Genomic DNA, 21,004 nt, shown 5'->3' on the forward strand with positions numbered 1-21,004 from the left:
GACGCTTCGTGTTTGCGAACTCTTCCAGCCACCCTTGCATATTGACATGTCAGATGGAATCCCCTACACTGGAGGTGGGGGCCTGACTTGAGGGGGCAATGGAGAGACAGAGGTTCCCCCCATCACTGTCCTCACCTAGGAGGCTCTTAGTGAACGTATAGGTCACCATCGATGCCCCAGCAACTGGGGGCCATGGAGTCACAGGCAGGCCCTTCAGAGCAAGGGAAGGACTTCTGGGCTGGGGCAGGGGTGGGGTGGGGAGCTGCAAGGAATGGGCATATGTCCGGAGGGGGTTGGGCCAGGCGAGGCCATGGGTAGGGGGCACCACAGAGGTGATTTGGCTGTGCTTGGGCAGGAGTGGGTGGGGGGTGGAGATCCATCCCCACCCAGGAAGTATGATCTGGTCCTTCTGGGGAGCTGTGCTTGGGGGGATCCCCATCCCCTGTCTGTCTCCTGCACCCCCACATCTTGTTCCCCCAGCCTCCCAGGGGCAGCAGGTGACAAGTGCCTATCCACATCCCTCCCCCAGTCTGAAGGCTGGCCTGAGGGCCCGGTCTCCACCCCCAGCCGACAAGGTCTCCCAGGGTTGAGTGGGGGCAGGATTTGGACTTCCCAGGATTTGCCCTTGGCTTTTCCACTTGAACTGGGACCTGAGGCCACCCAAGAGGAGGGCTGGGGTGAGCCGGGGATGGGAGACGGCCCTTGAAGACAGCCTGCTGCCCAAGCTTGAAAAGGAGAGGGAAGGAGAAGAAAGAAGACACAGAGGAGGCCTCTTTAGCAGCCCCAAGAGTTTCAGATTGAGTCAGGGGACACAATCCCCCAGCCACCCCCAGGTGTCTGCAAATGCTAATTGTATAAGCCAGAGCTGCTGGGGCGTGAGACACAGGGAACTGGGTGACTGGGCACGTGCTGGAGGGTTCAAGGAAGTAGCTGCACATCCAGCAGGCAGAAGGGTTGGGGGACCCTGACCCACCTTGCTCCCTCGCAAATGGGGTGTCCCAGGGTATAAAAAGGCGGTGGGAGGGGGCCCTGCCTTGGCTGTAGGAGTTAGGGTGCAGGAGCCACAGGCAGAGCAACAAATTAAAGTATTGGGTGTGGTCCATCTCGTGGTGACTTATTTAATAGAAGCACGTCTTCTGCAAAATGGGTTTGACAGCAGCACCCGGGACTGCTTATGACAATGTGACATCACTGGGGCTGTGGTATGGTTTGGTGGGATGGTGTGTGCAATGCCTGCCCTCAGCACCCTCCAGGCAGTAGCTGTGTCTGCGTCAGTAACATTCCCCCAGGGATGTGTCCTTCCGGGCCAAGGCCTCCAGGCAGCTTGTCCCACGGAGGACAGGCGAAGCCATCTCAGCACTGAATACAGACTCGCAAACTCCAGTTGGACAATCAGTCAAGATACTGTGTGTGCTTGAATTCGTGCACACAGCCACCTGCTCCTGAGTCCGACACACTCAGTACTGCATGGGGGACCCCTGGATCCAACAGTAGCCGAACTTGTCTTCCCAGGGAAGATGAAAAGTAGAAGTCAAAGGAGAAAGAGATGGTTAGGGAGGTTTGTGGGCAAGACATCAAGGAACTGAAAATGCCTCAAACCCCAAACAACAGGTCACGAGGTCTGAGGTCTGGCTAGGGAATCATTTATTAATGGGCTTCCCAAAAGAAATAAAATGGAAATCTGGAGAAAAACAAGGGTACAACCAACAAAGCGAGCCCTTTTCTCCTCCAGGAAAGAAACAAATTCTGAACCTTCCATAACCTCGGCTAAGGAGCTGAAATTTGCAAATCCAGATAAACATCTGGGCGGCTCGGCCCCCCCACCCCCACCCCCAGCTTCCTGGGGCCCCAGCGTGCCTCTCTGCCTCCAGCTTCCAGGCCTCTGCCACAGGGAGGAGCAGGTCCCCTCCCCCAGGCGACTCCCAAGGGAGGCTGCTGAGGACGGCAGGGCCTTTTGTGTTTCCCATGGGAAGGTGACTTCCAGGTCAGCTGAGGGGAGGTTTCTGGGGCCCAACAGGACTTGCTGGAGCATCTCGGATGGTAACAAAATAACAGGGGGCACACAGGGGCCAGCAGGCTTTCCGGAGTCTGCTGAGAGATTGTTTCCAGCTGTTTGGCAGGAACATCAGGCACTTCTGGGGGCCGGCGAGCCTGTACGAGCACACACACACACACACCTACGAGTCCCTCCAGGACTGCTCCCCTCGAGGGAGATTCCCAGCCCCCTTTGGTGTGTAGGGTGCAGGGGCCTTCCCTGCCGGCTTTGCTTTCTGGTAGTAGTTGAGGCGCTTGAAGGCCTCCAGGTCCCGGTGGGCGCTCATGATCAGCCGGCTGTGGGGGAAAGGGTCTGAGCTGTGCTCCACCTCGCGGCAGAGTGGGACCATGCCTCACACTCGGGCACACACCAGCCTGCTCACACAGGCTCACACACTCGTGTACTCACAGGTCACACACACACAGGCATGCACACGTGCATAATCAGAATCAGCCTGCTGCAGGGCAGGTTGTGACCCTTCTAGCCCCTCTTCAGAACCTAACAACTCTGCGAAGGACGGGTTTATGACACAACCGGCTGGGGCCCAGGAACGGTGGAGCTTCCCAGAGGCCCCTCGCTGGGGATCCCGGGCCCACCCTGACACCCCAGGATCGCTGCTGTACTGGGCCCTCCACCATCCTCCCGCGGCCCCATCCCCTCCACCCATCCCGGGGACTTGTGGATCCGTGGATCCGAGCCCAGCCCTTACTTCAGGTTGGAGAGCTCAATGACGAGGCCTCGCACGGTGTCTGTTGCATCCTCCATCCTGGCGGCTTCGCAGGTCTTGATCCCCATTCGGGTCCTGGCGGGAAGGGAGGGAGGGCAAGAGGCCTGACCTCACTGGACAGCTCCACCAGACTCTGCCCTGGGGGGCTTTGCTGGGCCTCGAGCTGTCTTCTCCAGAGATGAACGCCTTTGACAGTCATGAGGCCACCCTGGGCACAGCCCTGATGGCCGACCCAGCCGGCTCTACTGCTGAAATCGCACCCAGAATCCAGCCACTACCCCCACCGCCGTGGCCCTTGTCCGACAGCTGCCACAGCCTCCCCAACCCCCAGCTCCTGCCCCTACAGCCTGTCCCCCCTGTGGCCTGGGGGGCAGGGGAGGGCGTGGCAATGGAAAGCCCGCCTAAAGTCCCTCCCCAAAGCCCTGCACCATCTGCGCACCTCCAGACCCCAGCCCCTCCCTCCTGTCTCACCTCCCCCCTGCTCCAGCCACACTGAATTCCTGGCCATTCCCTGAGCATTTCTTAGGGCTCTGGAATGTTCTTTCCTAAATGTCTCCTCCTTGGGGTGGAGAAGGTGGGAGGAGGGAGCCCTCTCCATCACCACAGGTTAAAATTTTAACCCCTGCCCTGCTGTCTTTTTCTCCCCAACACTCTGCCATCTGACCACCTAATTTGTCTGTCTCTCGCTCACCCCTGCTCCCACCCCCACTATGTAGAAGCTTCATGTTTTGTCGCACGCAGCCTCCCAGTGCCCAGAGCAGTTCCTGGAAGAGCCGGCACTGGCGGGCGTCAGTGTCTATGGAAGGGGTGGACATGCCTCTGCACCACCGTATCTAACGGGTGCAGCCTGTGGTGGGCAGAGGGTTGCCCAGCTTGGCAGCATCTCCTGGGTTGTCACTGCGGGAACTCTGGTTCTGCTCCACCTGCCTCGGTCACCCTGAGACGACTGGCCAGTCCGGGCCTCAGTCTCTTGCCTTTTCTCCCTCAGCCATGGGCCACAGAACCAGACCCTGGGACCCACCTGGGGGCTTCCAGCCATCCATGGAGGCCGCCGGAGATTCACCCAGGAATCTCCCTCCTCTTTGCCCAAACAATAGTGGGGCCACTTTGACTAAACTGCCTCTGGTCCCTGTACAGGGTGTGCGTGTGTGCGTGGAGGGGGGCGCAGGGGGTGGGGCAACAAGTGGTACAACAGGTACTATTTACAGATGTGTGTAAGGGCAGAAGGTGGGAGCACGGCGTCCCTCTCCCCTGAGGGGGAGGAGAAAGAGGAAAGAGACAAACTCCCTAACCCTCCTCCACACTTGCCAGACAGAAACAGAAGCTTGGCCATAAATAATCGATAAGCCGCCACTCTGCAGAGAGGCCAGTTCAGGTTCAAGGTAACGGGAGAGGACTGTCGCTCAATGCTAGCCACCAGCAAGGCTGGGAGACAGCAAAGGTGATGGGCTGTGAGAGGCTCTGGGGTGGGGGGAGAGGACCCCCCCAACACACACTCACACACACACACACACACACACACACACACACACACTCCATAGGCTGGAGGAAGAGCACACCTGGTGCCTGCAGGAGGGAAAGAAGGTGGGCTGCCTTGGGGAATAAAATCAAGCAGGAAATAAGATGGGACAGGTGGGAGACTCTGGAGGGCCCGAGGGTGCCAGAGAGGGGACGGCCCCTGTGAGCCAACGGTTCTTAGCCCTGTCTGGGTCCACTTCCCCTCCATGGAGATTCAGGGAAAGCTCTGGACCTTCTCTCCAGAAAAACGCACAGTGTGCATTAAAACCACCACAGAGCTGGGGGCATCATCGCAGGGGTCCTTGGGAGAGATGCTGGCTTGGGTGCAGATTGCTGACGAGTTCTCCACTCGCGGGTAGCAGGGGACATGGGTGGTTTGAAAGTCGGGGCTTAGCAACCTTACTGGACCAAGGAAAGTGAGGCCCCTCGAGGCAGAGCCAGGGCGACCTCCGACACCCTCATCCACAAAATGGGAGCTCACAGGGCTGGGGGGAGGCAGAGCATGGGGGCTCTAGTGCCAGGAAAGCAGCCACTCTCTCCCCTCCCAGGGACCAAAGGAGGACTCCTGTCAAGGAAAGGGTTCTGGCGCGGCCTCCTACCCTGCCTACCTTGGCTGGGCCTCAGCAAGGGAGCCTCCGTCGGCACGTGGGCTGGTGCCAGGCCAGCAAGGGTCCAGCCCGCTCCCTGCAGGAGACAACTGGAAAGAGAGAGCACGCACACATGTGAACGGCCCAGCTGGGTGAGCCCTGCATAGGGAAGGAAAAGTCAGGCAGGGGAGGTCTGGCTTCTCCTCTGCCACGCCAGGAACACCGAGGCTGGACTCCTGCAGAGGAAAAGTGGTGTGGGGACAGATGCCACGATGGCCAGACCTACGGCCACCAGCCCGGGCTGCTCTCACCCTCCCTCTTTAGAAAGAGAGCAGAAGGGCAATACTGGGCCTGACCCTGGGGTCCTGTCCTGGGCCTGCGCCTTTCGACAGGCTGATTTGTACGGGTGGGCGGCTCCATCCACACGTTCTCTGTCCCTGACAACTGAGGAGTGGTGCTGTCTCCAGCTTGTCCTGCAGTATCTAGAAGGGTACAGAGAAGACCCCGACTGGTGGTGACTGCGGCGAGGTGGGCATCTGGCGTGGAGGGAAAGAGGTCGGCCAGATAGGCCACAAGTTTCATGTCAGGAAGAGATTTTGCAAATGTATTTTGAAGGGAAAATTCATAATTAATAGGGGAGAGAGCCAGATAACCCTGAGAAGCTTAAATTTCTAAATGTCAACGGTGGTTTAATTTTCATGGAAAATGTCAGGCTCAGTCGTGGAGGTGACGTACGTCCTTCTGAAAAGAGGCAAAGAGGCTGAAGTGGAGTGGCCGGCCCAGGGCTGTTGGGCCTTTTCTGAGGAGACTAAAGTCCTGGGGTGGCGGATGGGGTGAAGGGCTTGAGCTCGACCTGCAAAGGGTCCCCGAATCCAAAGGAACAGACGTGAGGAACTGGCTGCAGCCCAGCGGCTCTCGCGTGGGGATGGCTCCGCCTCCAAGACACTTAAGTGTCGGAAACCACTTTTGGTTGTCATGCCCGGGGGAGAGGGCGCTCCTGGCACCTGGGGGTGGAGGCGAGGGACACTGCTCAAGCCTCTGCTGTGCACAGAATGGCGATCCAGCCCCCAACACCAGTAGTGCTGAGGTTGGGAAGCATACTCTAGACGATACAGTTTCTCCCGTGCTCCTGGCCGACTTTCACGGAGGCAACTCTGTGACTTAAAATACAATCTGAGGGCTTCCCTGGTGGCACAGTGGTTAAGAATCCACCTGCCAATGCAGGGGACATGAGTTCGAGCCCTGGTCTGGGAAGATCCCACATGCCGCGGAGCAACTAAGCCCGTGCGCCACAACTACTGAGCCTGTGCTCTAGAGCAAGCGTGCCACAACTACTGAGCCCACGTGCCACAACTACTGAAGCCTGCGTGCCTAGAGCCTGTGCTCCGCAACAAGAGAAGCCACTGCAATGAGAAGCCTGTGCACTGCAACAAAGAGTAGCCCACCCTCGCCGCAACTAGAGAAAGCCCGCACACCGCAATGAAGACCCAAAGCAGCCAAAAATAAATTTAAAAAAAAAACAAAACAATTTGATGCCACAGATTCACCCAACTCACGGCACCATTCTTAGTCATGAGGAATAGTCTCTTTCCCAACAGGTACCACGGCTCCCACCAGGGTTGTGTAAATGTCATGACAAAGGCGGTGCTTGTATTGAACGTGTGGGGGCCACCCCTGTGGGCTGTGAGAGAGGCCTGGGAGTCAGTGTTTTAAATGACACTGCTTGTGGGCAGAGGAGGGCTCCACCGGCCCTGGGGTGAGCACCACATCCCCAGGGAGCCGCGATGAGAAGAAAACACCAAGTGTTCCTGTGCGGGCAGCTGGGTTTGAAGCCTGTCTGTCACTGCTGCGAGACACCAGGGCCCCTCCTCTGAAGCGGTGCTCATAGCTGTGCCACGGTGAGGTCGAGGGCTGCTCTCTCGGTCCACCTGCGCTCTGTTCCCATGTGTCCCCGCCCACAGGGCCTTCCCGCACCTTCCCATGGGAACCTGTGCCTGGGTTGCCCCGACTTGTTCAGGAACGCCCAGTGTCAAAACAAAACGTGCCTGGGTGTCCACAGCCTTGTCAGGGCAGCGCCTCCTCTCCCAGCAGGGCTGTCCACCCCAGCTGCTGCTGGGTCCCCCGCACTGGTGCTGCCAGCTCCTTGGTGACTTCAGAGTGCACTCACTGGTGGCAGGTCCGGGAGGGCTTGCTCCTTTGCCCTCTGGATGCCACCCAAGGTCCCAACTGCTTTCCCAGCCTTATCCCTCAGCCACAGCCCAAGAAGCCAGAGACTGGGGATGACTTAGCTCTTCTTTCCAAGAGAGGGGTTTGCATTTTTCCAGGGATGCAGCTTTAGTTATAAAGTTTCAGCTCTGCCCAGCACCTGAGCACCTACCTCTCCAGGGCAATCGTGTTTAAACACTGTGACCAAACCGCAGTGTGACTCGATTTCTGTGATCCTGCTCATCTGGTGATCACAGCAATGCGCAATGGGTGGTACAAGGAATGGGGGCCGGGGCAGGGAGGGCCGGGTCCGAAAAGTCACTCGGTAAGCCTGTGTCACAAATGACCCCTGGCCATCCCTTGGGAAGGCAGCGCCTGAGACCCACGTTAGCTCAAGCCAGTCACATCCCCCTCTGCAGTGGGAACAGCTAGCTTTCTTCAGCTGGGCACCAGATGACGTCCTTTGCTTGTTTGGGGGCTGTGTCATATAAGACTCTTTAAGTGCCGAAATGACAGGGAACAAAATGCTCACTCCGGGAGAGGCAGGTGGGAACGGTGCTACTGAAAACCTCATGGGGGCAGGGACCATGCCTGATCTGTTCACTCCTGGCATAGAGCGGACTCTCACATCTTAAAAACATTTTCAAACAACCAAAAAAATGAAGTTTTAAAACAGGGACAGCCAAAGAAACGGAGGCCATGTTTGTGAAGCGACATGGGCTCTGTGTTCGTTCCAGGACGGAACAGTTGAGGCACAGCTGCAGAATCAGGCCAACCTGGGCACAGACCCAGGCTCCTCCCCTGCTGGCTGCCTCACCTGGGGCAGGTGCCCAACCTTCTTCGGCCTCTCAGCCACACCCAGTGTGTGGAAAGAGAACCACCTACCTATCAGGGCGAGGCTGCAAAGCACTTAGCTCAGGCTCAAGTGCGCCAGCAGCCAGAGATGTGGCGCTTCCTGGGGGGGCGGGGCCAAAGCAAGGACTGCCACCTGCCCTGACAGGTGACCGCCAACGGCCAGCACAGGCTCAGCAGGCAGATCCCTGAAGGAAGCAAAGCCCCTAAAATTCCAGCAAATGAAATTCCATGTATATGTCTGAAAAAGAATTGTATCTGGGCCCCCCAATGACCCTAAAGATGGGCAAAGGTTCTTTCCAGTGGGGGAACGAAGTCCCCGCCCACAGGCCCAGCTTTGAGGTCATTGGCTTCTTTAGGTCACCCCGTTTGGTCTGTCACCCTCCATACATCCCTCGGGAACCTCCGGCCAGAGCAGGGCACTGAAGGGTGGAGGGGGCAAGTGCACCAGGGGTTCTCCCTGGGCTGACAAAATACATGTGTGTCACATCCCGGGGCTCTTCAGCTCCCACACAGATGGGCCCCTCATAGAAAGGCAGGTGTATCCTTTCCAGAATATCACAGACTCCACAGCCGCTGAAGCTGTGACTCAGACCCCCGGACTCATCTGCCGTACAAACAGATGGCCACGTGCCCACCTTTCCCCCACTACCGGGTGGTTTGGGAGGGTTTGTGGCCATTTGGCACCTGTACTAGGACATCTGGCTGTAACTCAAGGAAGCTCTTACCTGTTCAGGTGGGGCTTCAAAACCAGGGGCTTCCAGGGCATCCTGTGTCTGGCTGTCCGGCAGGAAGTAGAGTTCCATGGCTGGGGACCCCTCCCAGACAGCCTGCTCTGAAGAGTCAGCAGGGTGCTCAGGCTGGCCTGCCGGGCTTGTGCGGGCATCTGGGCTGCCCTGACGTGACCCAGCGTCCTGGGGAGGGCCGTCCACTGCTTCTCTGTACGCTGTTGGAGCACAGGCTCCAAGGGGCAAACTGAGCCCCTTGAAGTCTTGTTTGTGGCTATGGCTCCCTAACTCAGCTGCCTTTTCACCCACAGGTTGCAACAGCAAAGGCAGCAAGCACATACCTCCCAGCCCTTCTTGATCCGGGCCTGGTACCTGTGTCTGACCCACACCTGGACCCATTTCCAAGGCTAAAGGGCTGGAATCCCCAACACCTATTGTGGGCTCTTGGATCTCGTGAGCCAGAGCCAGGGAGGCTGCGAGGCCCCCCGGGACATCATCAGGGGGCTTGTCTTCCCGCCTTGCCTCCTCTCTGCCTCCTGTGGTCTCCCCAGTGAGAGGCATGCACCCGAGCAGGGCCCTGCTGTGGCCTCCATCAGAAGCCTTCCCGCTGGGAGAGGCAGTCACCCTGGCATTGACCGTCCCGTCTGGCCCAGCCACCCCCAGAGCCCTCTGTTCTGGCTCCGTGGGGTCTGTGCTCACACCTGCGATGACAACAGCCCCAAGGCGGGAGCATCTTGGGCTGCTATAGCTCCACTCTGCTCCCCCGCCAGTCCAGCTGGGTGTCTGCAGAGCGTCAGGAGGGCCCTGGGCTGCAGATCTGGGCTCTGGGCCCAGGATGCCATCTTCTTCCTCCTGGCGCTCCTCAGGCAGCTCAGCTCCTGCTTCCCCTCGGGCACCTCCCTCCTGAGGGGCTCCTTGGTCTGGCTCCTCTTCAGGATCACTGCCTGGCAGGTGCCCTTTCTGGCCATGATCACCGGGAACCCAACCCTCCTCCGTGCTTCCACCATCTGGCACGTTGGTCCCACGCTTTGACAGGTGGTCCTGGCTGGCCCTCTCTGAGGCCGAGGGCACTGTCCCCCACTCCAGAGAGGCAATGCTGGAGGCCAAGGGCTGAGGATCCCCATCGCCAGGCACAGGCGTCACAGGGTTTTGGCCGCTGGGCTCGGGGCAGGCGCTGTCTGCCTGGGTCTGGTCTCCTGGGTCCCTGGTCTCCTGGAGGGCAAGCCCTGGGGACTCCTCTTGAGGCTGGCTTCTGGCCTGCTGGGCACTAGGTTCTGGCAGTGTTTCCTGTGGAGAGAAAAAGACTCAGCCTTGGGCCTTCAATAATCAACCGCTCCTAGGATTTTTCTAGTCATTACTGCCCCTGTTCAAAGCCTCAGATGCTGCAGGGATGACGGTGCACCCAAATAGGGATCAGCCCCAATGCTGGGCAGAGCTTTGTGCCAGGGGCTAGAGGGGGAACCGGAAGCACAGGCACCCCTCTCTTTTTTTTTTGGCCACACCTCACGTCATGTGGATCTTCCCCACCCAGGGACTGAACCCCCACCCCGTGTAGTAGAAGTGCGAAGTCTTAACCACTGGACCACCAGGGAAGCCCCAGGAACCCCCCTTTCTACCAGCTCCTTCGCCCCACCAGCACCAGGCACGTGGAGGCTCTCGGGAAGATCAAGGATATAAAAATCAAGGAGGTCCTGTGGATCGCACCAGTGTCAATGTCAGTTGCCTGGTGTTGCCAATGGACTACAGTTACGTAACATGCTACCACCGGGGGATGCTCGGGGAGGGCACACGGGGGCCTCCCTGTGCTGTTTTGTTTTTAATTTTGGTAAAATACACATAACCTAAAATTCACCATTTTAATCATTTTATCTTTTTTGAAGGAAATGATCTTTTTTAAAAAAATATTTAATTAATTAATTTATTTGGCTGCATTGGGTCTTAGCTGCGGCATGCGGGATCTTTCAGTGTGGCGTATGGCTCTGTAGTTGCAGCGCGCGGGCTTAGTTGCCCCACGGCATGTGGGATCTTAGTTCCCTGACCAGGGATTGAACCCGCGTCCCCTGCATTGGAAGGAGGATTCCTAACCACTGGACCCCTAGGGAAGTTCCCCATTTTAATCATTTTAAAGTGTACATAGTTCAGCGGCATTAAGTACATTCACAAGGTCGGGCAACCATCACCACCATCCATCTCCAGAACTTTTTCATCTTCCCAAACTGAAACTCTGTCCCCATGAAACACTAACTCCCCACTCCCCCAGCTCCTGGCAACCCCCATTCTACCTCCTGTGGAATCGGTAGAATCTGCCTACTCTAGGGACCTTGTATAAGTGGGAGCATACAGTATTTGTTGCTTTGTGTCTGGCTTACTACACTTAGCATAATGTCCTTCAGGTTCATCCATGTTGTAGCATGTGTCAGAATCCCTTCCTTGGGACTTCCCTGGTGGTCCAGTTATTAAGACTTCATGCTCCCAACGCAGCGGGCATGGGTTTGATCCCTGATTGGGGAACTAAGATCCCACATGCTGCATGGTGCAGCCAAAAAAAAAAAAGAATCTCTTTTTAAAGCTGAATAACATTCCATTGTGTGAATATACAATATTTTATTTGTTCATTCATCTGCTGATGGATACTTTGGGTGCTCCCACGTTTTGGCTACTGTGAATAACGCTGCAGTGAACATGGATGCACAAATATCCGTTCCGTCATATGGATATACCACATTTTGTTTATCTATTCATCCATCCATGATGGACACTTGTAGCCATACTGTTTCTTTTTTTTTTTTCTGTATTTTTGAATTTTATTTATTTTTTTATACAGCAGGTTCTTATTAGTTATCCATTTTATACATATTAGTGTATACATGTCAATCCCAATCTCTCAATTCATCACACCACCCCCCACCACCGCTTTCCCCCCTTGGTGTCCATACAAACGTCTCTACGTGTGTGTCTCAGTTTCTGCCCTGCAAACCTGTTCATCTGTACCATTTTTCTACGTTCCACATATATGCGTTAATATACGGTATTCGTTTTTCTCTGACTTACTTCACTCTGTATGATGGTCTCTAGATTCATCCACATCTCTACAAATGACCCAGTTTCGTTCCTTTTTATGGCTGAGCATACTGTTTCTGCAACCTCCTCTGAGTCCACATAATGCCCTGGAGATCCATCTAGGTGGTTCTGTGTATCACACCTGTTTGTTCCTTCTTTATTGCTGGGTTGTGTTCCATGGTGTGGCTGCACCATGATTTGTTCAACCATTCACCAGCTGAAGGACCTCTGGGGTGTTCCCGGTTGGGGGCGATTACAAACAAAGCTGCTGGGAATGCCCACCACTCACTTTTTTAGGGGTGTGTGTTCCAGAGACATCGTGACCCCTGGAGCTCGTGGTGGCAAGGACAAGAGAGCATGCTGTAAGACCCACCCACCCCGACTCACAGCAAAGCTTCTGAGAAGCATAGGGGTTCAGGGACAGAATGTGGGCTGCCTTTCTGAGTTTCACCACTTTCACGCAACTTGGGGAAGAGAACTCTGGCCTCGACAGCTTCAGTGCAGGCACAGCTGTCCTGAGTGCCTCTCAAAGGCCTGCGAGTTGCTGGCATGGCACCTGCCGTCCACAGACATCTGTAGCGCTAAAAATGGGGTGTGTGTGTGGAGAGGTGCAGGGCTAGCCATTGCCAAAGGAAATCAAGGCTGAACTTGGCTGCCAAGGTTGGGCCAAGAGGAAGGTCGATGGTAGGACCTTACCAAGCTGAAGGCCCCACTCCTGGGGTCCTCTTCCCTCCTCTCTGCTCGTCCTGTCACTGTCTTCCTGGGTTTCGCAAACTGGGGGACAAACCTCCCGACTGAGTTCTGTGAACCAGATACAACAAGAAAAAAACAGCAGTAAAGATGAGGGCGGAATGAGGTCTCGGAAATCAAGCAAGCAGACACCAGAACAAGTTTCTCTCTTGCAATCTCAAACCTCAAGGCCCTTGCCTTCCATCCCCAGCACACCCTCCCACCAGCAGTTACAGATGAGGAATAGAGACAAGATCTCCAGCTGAAGAGAGGCAGCATCTTTTGTACATACGTCAGGCTGCAAGACAGGCTCACCTGGGAAGGAGGAAGGCGAACTGGCTCTTTTTCTGGCTCCCCGAGGAGACTGGAGGGAGCTCCTGCTTCCTCATAAGGAGAGCTGGGAGGAGAAAGACAAAACAGAGGAGGTTCTCAAGTCCTCCTACGCTGTTAACTTGCATAGCAAGACAAACGGGAGAGAGTGGCGGCAGCAGCGGGGAATGAAATCCAAATGCAAAGTAGCACCCAGGGTCTCCTAAGAGGGAGGCCCTGGAGCACCTGCTGAGAGAGGGTGGGATGGAGAAGGGGACATGTGACTGCCAAGAAAGGTGTGGAGTCCCACATCTAGAATCCAAGCTGCCTGCTCTGGCAGCACTTAAACTCTTATAATCCCAGGAACTGGCTCCTGAAGTAAGAACAGGAATTCTCATTTGGACTGACTGACACTCCAGCCCCCAACTCTGCAAACTGTAAAGAAGTTGTAGATACAAAAAACAGTGTCTAAAAAAACGGGTGTATTCGTATCTGCCAAAATACGGATGCAACCGAGATGGCCTTCAGTGGGTGAGTGGATAAATAAACTGTGGTAATCCAGACAATGGGATGGTATTCAGCGCTAAAAAGAAACGAGCTCTCCTCTAATCAATACTCTGTAATGGCCTATGTGAGAAAAGAATCTAAAAAAGAGTGGATATATGTATATTTATAACTGATTCACTTTGCTGTACACCTGAAACTAACACAACATCGTAAATCAACTATACTCCAATAAAAATTAAAAAAAATAAAATCATGCCATCTGCTTTATAAAAAAAAAAAGATCGTGCTCTCAAGCCATGAAGACACGTGGAGATACCTTAGATGCACATTACCAAGTGAAAGAAGCCAATCTGAAAAGGCTATGTACTGTATGACTCCAACTATATGATATTCTGGAAAGAGCAAACTATGGAGACAGTGAAAAGATCAGTGGTTACCTGGGGTTGTGGGGAGAGATGAATAGGCTAGGATTTTTACGGCCATAAGAAGACTCTGTATGATATTGTAATCATGGATATATGTTATTATACTGCTGTGCAAACCCACAGAATGCACAACACACAGAGTGAACTCTAAAGTAAACCGTGGACTGTGTCAATGTAGGTTCATCCTTGGTTAAAAAATGTACCGTTCTGGGCTTCCCTGGTGGCGCAGTGGTTGAGAATCTGCCTACCAATGCAGGGGACCCGGGTTCGAGCCCTGGTCTGGGAAGATCCCACATGCCGTGGAGCAACTGGGCCCGTGAGCCACAATTACTGAGCCTGCGCGTCTGGAGCCTGTGCTCCGCAACAAGAGAGGCCGCGATAGTGAGAGGCCCGCGCACCGCGATGAAGAGTGGCCCCCGCTTGCCACAACTAGAGAAAGCCCTCGCACAGAAACGAAGACCCAACACAGCCATAAATAAATAAATAAATACTTAAAAAAAAAAATAGAAGCTGTCACAGTTTTAAAAAAAAAAAAAAAAAAAAATGTACCGTTCTGGTGAGTCATGGTGATAACGGGGGAGGCTGTGCATGTGTGGGGACAGGAGGTGTATCGGAAACCACTGTACCTTCCTCTCAATTTTACTGTAAACCTAAAACTGCTCTGAAGAAATAAAGTCTTTTTAAAAAAACTGGTGAGACTTACGGTTATGTCTAAATAAACGTGGATATGTATGTTGTGAAAAAAGATCAAAATCTGGAACTGAAACTTCATGGTTTCAACTTTGGAAGTGGAGCAGGAAAACGCATGAAGCTACACTAATGGGCTTGAATCGTGCCAAGGGAGGTTATGGAGACAGAGGAACTCTAGATACTGACAGCAACCGCCTGTTTCAAAATTTTTCATTGGGATGGGTTGTTTGGGCGGCTTCTGGGGTACTGGCAAGGTTTCATTTCTCAACATAAATGTGTTAAACTGACTGCTTTATGTTGCTTTCGTCTGTTGTATTTCTGCACGTGTGGTATTTCTTAATAAAACATTTAAAAAACAGAAACAAAAGAGTGGGAACCCACTTCTGTGGGTTCTGATTATTCTTACGGTCTCACACAGCAGGGTGGGCAGCAGCCGTGACCCCATCAGCCCTGATACGGCTTCTCGAGGGGTGAGGGGCACAGTGTGACATCACTGTGTCTGTCTGGGGGAACAGCTTAGGTGTGACACGTGGCCCCTCTCTTCCTGTCACACACACAGCCTTTAGCCCTAAGATTGCAAAGACCTGAGATCAGACAGACACACACCCCAGAAAATGGTTCTGTCAGCCAGACTGCATGCCTCAATTTTTCACTCAGAAAACGTGCTAGTACAATTCATGATGCTTTCTCTGAAGACTTCAGGTAGCAGGAACCTTCTTTCTCCTAACTCCTGCTAACCCTTTCTTTTTTTTTTTTTTTTATAAATTTATTTATTTATATTTATTTTTGGCTGCATTGGCTCTTTGTTGCTGCGTGCAGGCTTTCTCTAGCTGCAGTGAGCAGTGGCTACTCTTCTTTGAGGTGCGTGGGCTTCTCACTGTGGTGGCCTCTCTTGTTGTGGAGTATGGGCTCTATAGGCGCACGGGCTTCAGTAGTTGTGGCTCATGGGCTCTAGAGCCTGCGCAGGTTCAGTAGTTGTGGCGCGTGGGCTTAGTTGCTCCACAACATGTGGGATCTTCCCGGACCAGGGATCGAATCCGTGTCCCCTGCATTGGCAGGCGGATTCTTAAACCACTGTGCCACCAGGGAAGTCCCTGCTAACCCTTTCTACTCTGCTATAGTTACATGTGGTTTAACCCTGTGGAGACTGACTGGTTCTCCAGATCTTTCTTCCTTTCCCCCACCGTGCTTAATTATGTATTTCCTGAAAAAATAAGGGAACTGGGAAACCACTGTGGTAAAGAGCACAGGAACCAGACGCAGCCAGAACCCCAGCCTGCCTTGTACCAGCTCAGTGGCCTTGGGAAAGTCATTTGATCTCTCGAAGCCTCAGAGTCCTCATATGCCAAATGGGGATATAAACCCATGTCACAGTGCCGTGAGGATGACACGAGCTGAGGCGTGTAAAGTATTTATTATTAGAATGCTGCCTGGAACATAAAGATCGTCATTCTCTCTTAAGGGTTATTATTTCACAGACCCACAACTCCTTCAGTCCCCTCTTGATTAAGAAGGAATGTGGGATAAATATGGATTTGACCAGCAGGCAGGACAAGTTGCATTCTGTAACTAAGTGACCTTGAAAAATTCAAGGTCTTCCTTGCCCGTGGTTAAAATATCGACCTTTCTCGCTGAAGAGGAGAGTCCCCAGAGCACAACTTCGAGAAGCTCGATCCAAGGGCCCCGAGCCCCTGTGGGGGACGCATGGCACTGGACGGGTCGTGTAGACTGGCCCCTCCCCTTTGCATCCTGTCCACTAGGCCACTGTGCTGTGCCCACTGTCAGTGGAGAGGCTTGCTGGAATGTTCTGAGCCACCTACCTGGAAGCTGCCTGCCCTGGTTCCTCCCTGCTCTGCTCTGCAGAGGGAGCGGGTCCTGATCTGCTTTCTGTCTCTTCAGGGTGATGCCAATGGCCCAACTTGGAACTCTGGGGGTCCCCGTCAGAGTCTCCTAACCTTGGGTTCTTTGGAAGTTTTGGAGGACGGATTCCTTTCCCTCCTGGTTTAGAGACAAAAGAAGATGAAGGGGAGGGGGCTGGCGGGACCATGCACTGCCATGGCCGACCACCAAACACATCTGGGCCACTGATGCAACGTGAGCAGGCTTGTGCAAAGGGCAGGAAATCCCTGCTCTGACGCTTGCCTGGAGAGTGAGAGATGAGATGGAATTTCATCCAGGTGGGACCCAGGGGCTTACATGGCCATGGGATTCAAAGGCTTTTAATCTATGGACTGGTCATGATTGACGTTCAATCCTGAGGTGACCGGGCCTGGCTCGGAACCACACGAGACAACCTGGCCCAGCCGACTGTCTCCCTGCGGAAGTGCTGAGAGGTGTGTGCTGGCTCCTTCGGGTCTCAGCTCAAATGTCCCTGCAGAGGCATCCTTACCTTTTCTATAGAGCAACTCCTCTCGGGCCCATGCTCTGTTCTACTCACTTCACATCTTTTCTGCAAGTATCCGGTGCACTGGGTCATTTTCTGTCTCCTCCACTACAACCTGTTCCATGTGAGGCGGGGCCTCATTTATCTCACTCTCTGCTGGGTCTCAAGTAGCTAGAAGAGCATCTAATAAACTGTTGGTGCTCAATAAATACTTGGTAGATGACTGAATAAATGCCCAAGAAAACCCAGATCACCTCCCAGGAAATGCAGACAACACTAAATTATGTACCACTCTGGTTTTCCATGATGCTTGCAGAATATCCATCCTGGGAAAACTGGGACCCAGAGTCATCGAGTGCTAAGGAGGTGACTTCTCTGCTGCCTCTTGATCCCTGTTGTATCCCTACGATACCTTTCCCATCACTGAAAGCAATTTAGAGCCTAAAGGTGCTTCTTAACATCTATTTGTTGAATGAAGGAAATTCCCTTATACAGAAACTGCCAATAGTGGCTGGCTTGTAAAACCTCTCCAAAATCTGGTCCCAACTGAACCATTTATTCAATGAACAAATAATAAGGGTTGACTCTAGTGAGTTCCACGCCAGACACTGTCCTGAGAACTCAGGTGCGTTATGACAAAACTTCAGGCAGGGCCCTGATGTTAGGCCCATCTTATGGACGAGAAAGCTGAGGTACAGGGAGGCTGAGGAATCTGGAACAGAATCCAGGCGGTCCGGTTCCAGAGCCTCCACACCTAAGTATACCTGAGCACTTACTGAGCACCTACTATGTACTGCACCTCTGACTAGGCAGCGAGAACAAAAAGACAAACCAGACCCAGGTCTGATTTTCTTGGAGGTCAGTCACGTAGACCCTTTCCAAACTCAGCTCCTTACATACCTTGAAGTAAAACCACTGAATGAGCCCCCTCTCTCCAACACTGAATGCTAGGGTCCTCCTCAGCATTCATTCAGCTTTTGGGGCTTCACTAGACCACAGTGGCTTTCCTGTAATTTCTCCCAAGTCTGTCAGTTACGGTTCGTGTGTGCCCATTTAGAACTTCACCCCACTGTTATCTGATTAGCTCTCCTGCTGAGAAACATTTTTCTTTTTCCCCTGACTAGACCTTGAAGCTGTCAAGGGCAGGAGGCAGGAACTGAGTCTCATCTTGATCTCATCTTCACCCTGCCTCCCACCCTCCACCTCAGGTGCCCACGCCAGCACTGCACCCAGAGCAAAGCTGCGATGAATGTTTCTTACACAAACACATTCCCACCTTGTGGTCTGCCATAAAATGTAAAAATATAGCAGCTTCATTTACTCAGTTTCTTAAGATGTCCAAACACTAGCTTGCTTTGCTCATCCAATGGACATTTATTTGTACCAAATAAAAAGCAAAAATATCAGCAGAAGTGAAGAGGCTCCCATTTCCTTCCTGTGATCTGTTCCCACAGGATTAATTTAAGAAAAACTAAGGCAGAACCTTGTGTTCAACACCAGAGGCCAAAGACATCAGAAGGGAAAGGGCTCCTTTCACCACCTGCCAGAATCTTCTTCCTTTCTCTCCACCCCATCCAGGACACACAGAAAGAGCTGTCCTGGGCCAGCCCAGGGTCCACTGAGCAGGGGAGTCCACTGCCAAGAGAGGCCCCATATGACCTGCTGTGGGTGGGCCTGGCTGGCCCCAGCTTCCTCCTCGAAGGTCAGAGAAATGCCTGTGCCTCCAAACAGCTTGTTACTCATCTCTGCACAAAACATCTTCAATCTGTTGATAGTATCTTTCCTGTCCCACATCTTGGGAAAAAATGAGTGCTACTCTCGAAGTTGATTAACCACTAAGTGATGGGGTCCTTTCTAAACTTTTTAAGAAATTTAAACTACCTTAGCCAATGACAGGGAAATGGAGCTATACTATGTAACACTGGGTGTTTTTCTTTTCAAATGAGGAAATTCTATACGTATATTGAGAAGTAAAGACAGTCTCGAAATACCATGAAGTTGAAAAAGAGAGGTTGCAGATCAGTATGTGTGATGATTCTATTTTCCAATAAAAACACTGTATTTATGTATAGAAAGAAAAAGTTTGGAAGAAGTAGTGTACTGAGGTTCATTTCCTGTTTTTTACGCTACACTATACGGTTGATCATCATCCTATGGTTGAGGGGGATGTTAACATTAGGGGAAGCTAGGGGGAGGGTAGACAGAACTCTGAACTATTTTTACAACTTTTCTGTAAGCTTAAAATTGTTTCAGAATGAAAAATTTCTTCCTAATCTGAAAGGGCAATGATAACAGCAGCATGTATTTGTGTCCTACCGTGGATCTATTCTCCGTGCTCTACAAACACTAATCCACATGTGAGCTCTAGGGCACAGTTCTCTACTTTGGCACTATTGACATTTGGGTACTATTGACATTTGGGGCCAGGTCATTCTGTGTTGTGGGGACTGTTCACCACATTCTATGATTTTGAGTAGCATCTCTGGCCTAATCCACTAAATGCCAGTACTAACCCCCACCCCCACCCCCCGCCACCGCCCACACACCGGTTGTGAAAACTAAAAATGTGTCACGACATTGGCAAATGTCCTCTGGAGGTCAAATTGCTCCCCACAACGGGTTGAGAATCATTGTTCGAAAGTAAAGCGTAGGTGCTCTTATCCCCTACAAATAGGAGGAGAGTGAGACACACAGTAAGTCACCTGCCATCACACAGTGAGATGAACCCAGGTTTTCGGCTCGAGAGTGAAGCAGTTCGCCACACACCAGCACATCAAGCTCTATTCATGGGTCATCTCTGAGAGTGGGCCTGCATAGAGGCTGTACCCCTGCCCTGAAGCCTGGGGGCCTCCCCTAGGCTGTGGGATCCCACTAGAGGCTGGGGGAGGCTCCACAAAGCTTTCACTTTTTACTGTAAGCACTTCTCCATGATTTACACTTGTATTAAGTCATTGCATGTATTAAGTCATTGTTGTTATTTTAAGGAGCTTGGTGTGGTCATGTTAGCACATTTCTGCAATAAGCCCACATTCCTCCTATAAGCAGAAGCAGCAATAAAGAGGTGTCAACTTTAATGTCCAAATACCTGAGGTCCGAAGCTTCTTCCTCTTACTCATTTTATCCCTCCCTAGAGAAATCTGAAAACAAGGAGCAAATCTCATCGTTACAAGCAGTTCCTGTCTCTGGGTACAGACCCAGTGGCCTTGGCTGAGGACACCCCACCCCCACCTGGGCCCATCTGGCTGCCCCAGGGGTCACTTGGGCCCCAAGAGGACACAGGGTGGGAGTCATGGCTACCTTGGGCTATGGCCGAGTAAGAATTTAAACTCCTCCATACTGCAGAGAGCAGAGAGGGAAATGCCTATCTTCTGTCCAGGGTCTGAGAGCACCTGGGCCGCCCCCCTCTAGTCTCTAAGATGGGGAAGCCTGTGTGAAGCCCCCTCCCTCCAGGCTGGGCTACCTAGGACCCTTCTAGGGACAACGCAGGATTTTCGAGGTGATACCTGGGGCCCTTCAGGGTCATCGGAGGGCTTTAGAGGGGCCACCGGGGAACCCTTCAAGGGGTGGGGCGCCCTTCGGGGTATGCCTGGGGTCTTGGGGAGGCAGGAGTCGCCGCCACAGGTCAATTCCTTCCAGCCTAGGGGGCCAGACAGGCCAAAACCGACCTGGGCCAGAGAAGTTGTCGAGGTCCCTCTGTCCTTATCGGGAACTGGGAAGATCTACCTGGATCTGTTGGGGGATAATTCGGTTAAATTATCTGCGTAAGATTTTTCTGAGATAAGAAAAGGCAAAGTTGGCCCTCACGGAGGCCGGGCAGCTGGGGGTCCGAGGCCTGACCACTGTGGACCCGGCTTCTGGTGACCAGGCCCACCCTAACCCTACCCCGGTCACGGAAAAGTGAGGACTGCCCAGACCAGGACCGCCAAGAGAGGCCGGAGCTCGCAGGTGTCCAACCCGACGGCGGCCACCACCACCCCTCACACCTGCAAGCGCTCCGCCTCTTTCCCGCACACTTCGAGGCCCCGTCGCGCGCACGCGCGATGCCAACACCGCCCCTCGCACTTGCGCACGCTCCGCCTCTTTCCCGCGCAGCCAGCGGCACCGCCCATCGCTCCGCCGCGCGACTGCACGCTCGCGCACTGCCTGCCGGGAATTGTAGTTTCAGTGCGGCGGGCCCTGCAAGTCCGGTGGCTGCGCTCGGGTTCCGCGGAGCCCAAGGGCCGAGGCGGAAGTGGGTCGGCCACCCGGG

General features: G+C 53.5%; 1 protein-coding gene across 4 annotated transcripts; it reads right to left on the bottom strand.

Moving 5' to 3' along the window:
• Positions 1-1,432: 1,432 nt before the first annotated feature.
• On the bottom strand, positions 1,433-20,942 carry BRME1 (break repair meiotic recombinase recruitment factor 1). 4 transcript variants are annotated; one of them, XM_082381566.1, is made up of 9 exons: positions 20,739-20,942; positions 19,841-19,892; positions 16,193-16,370; positions 12,757-12,838; positions 12,409-12,513; positions 8,653-9,939; positions 4,889-4,977; positions 2,745-2,837; positions 2,083-2,331 (listed from the first exon to the last, which is right to left on the bottom strand). In XM_082381566.1, the coding sequence occupies exons 1-9, from the start codon at positions 20,862-20,864 to the stop codon at positions 2,178-2,180; spliced, it is 2,166 nt and encodes a 721-aa protein (XP_082237692.1). In that variant the 5' UTR covers positions 20,865-20,942; the 3' UTR covers positions 2,083-2,177. The 4 variants fall into 4 exon arrangements, with proteins under 4 accessions (XP_082237694.1, XP_082237695.1, XP_082237692.1 ...); XM_082381568.1 differs by lacking the exons at positions 2,083-2,331; positions 4,889-4,977 and adding an exon at positions 1,433-1,504 and having other exon boundaries at positions 12,409-12,838; XM_082381567.1 differs by lacking the exon at positions 4,889-4,977 and having other exon boundaries at positions 2,241-2,331; positions 12,409-12,838.
• Positions 20,943-21,004: the final 62 nt, after the last annotated feature.

This window comes from Balaenoptera borealis (assembly GCF_965194805.1).
Source record: "Balaenoptera borealis genome assembly, chromosome: 2".
Lineage (NCBI taxonomy): Eukaryota > Metazoa > Chordata > Mammalia > Artiodactyla > Balaenopteridae > Balaenoptera > Balaenoptera borealis.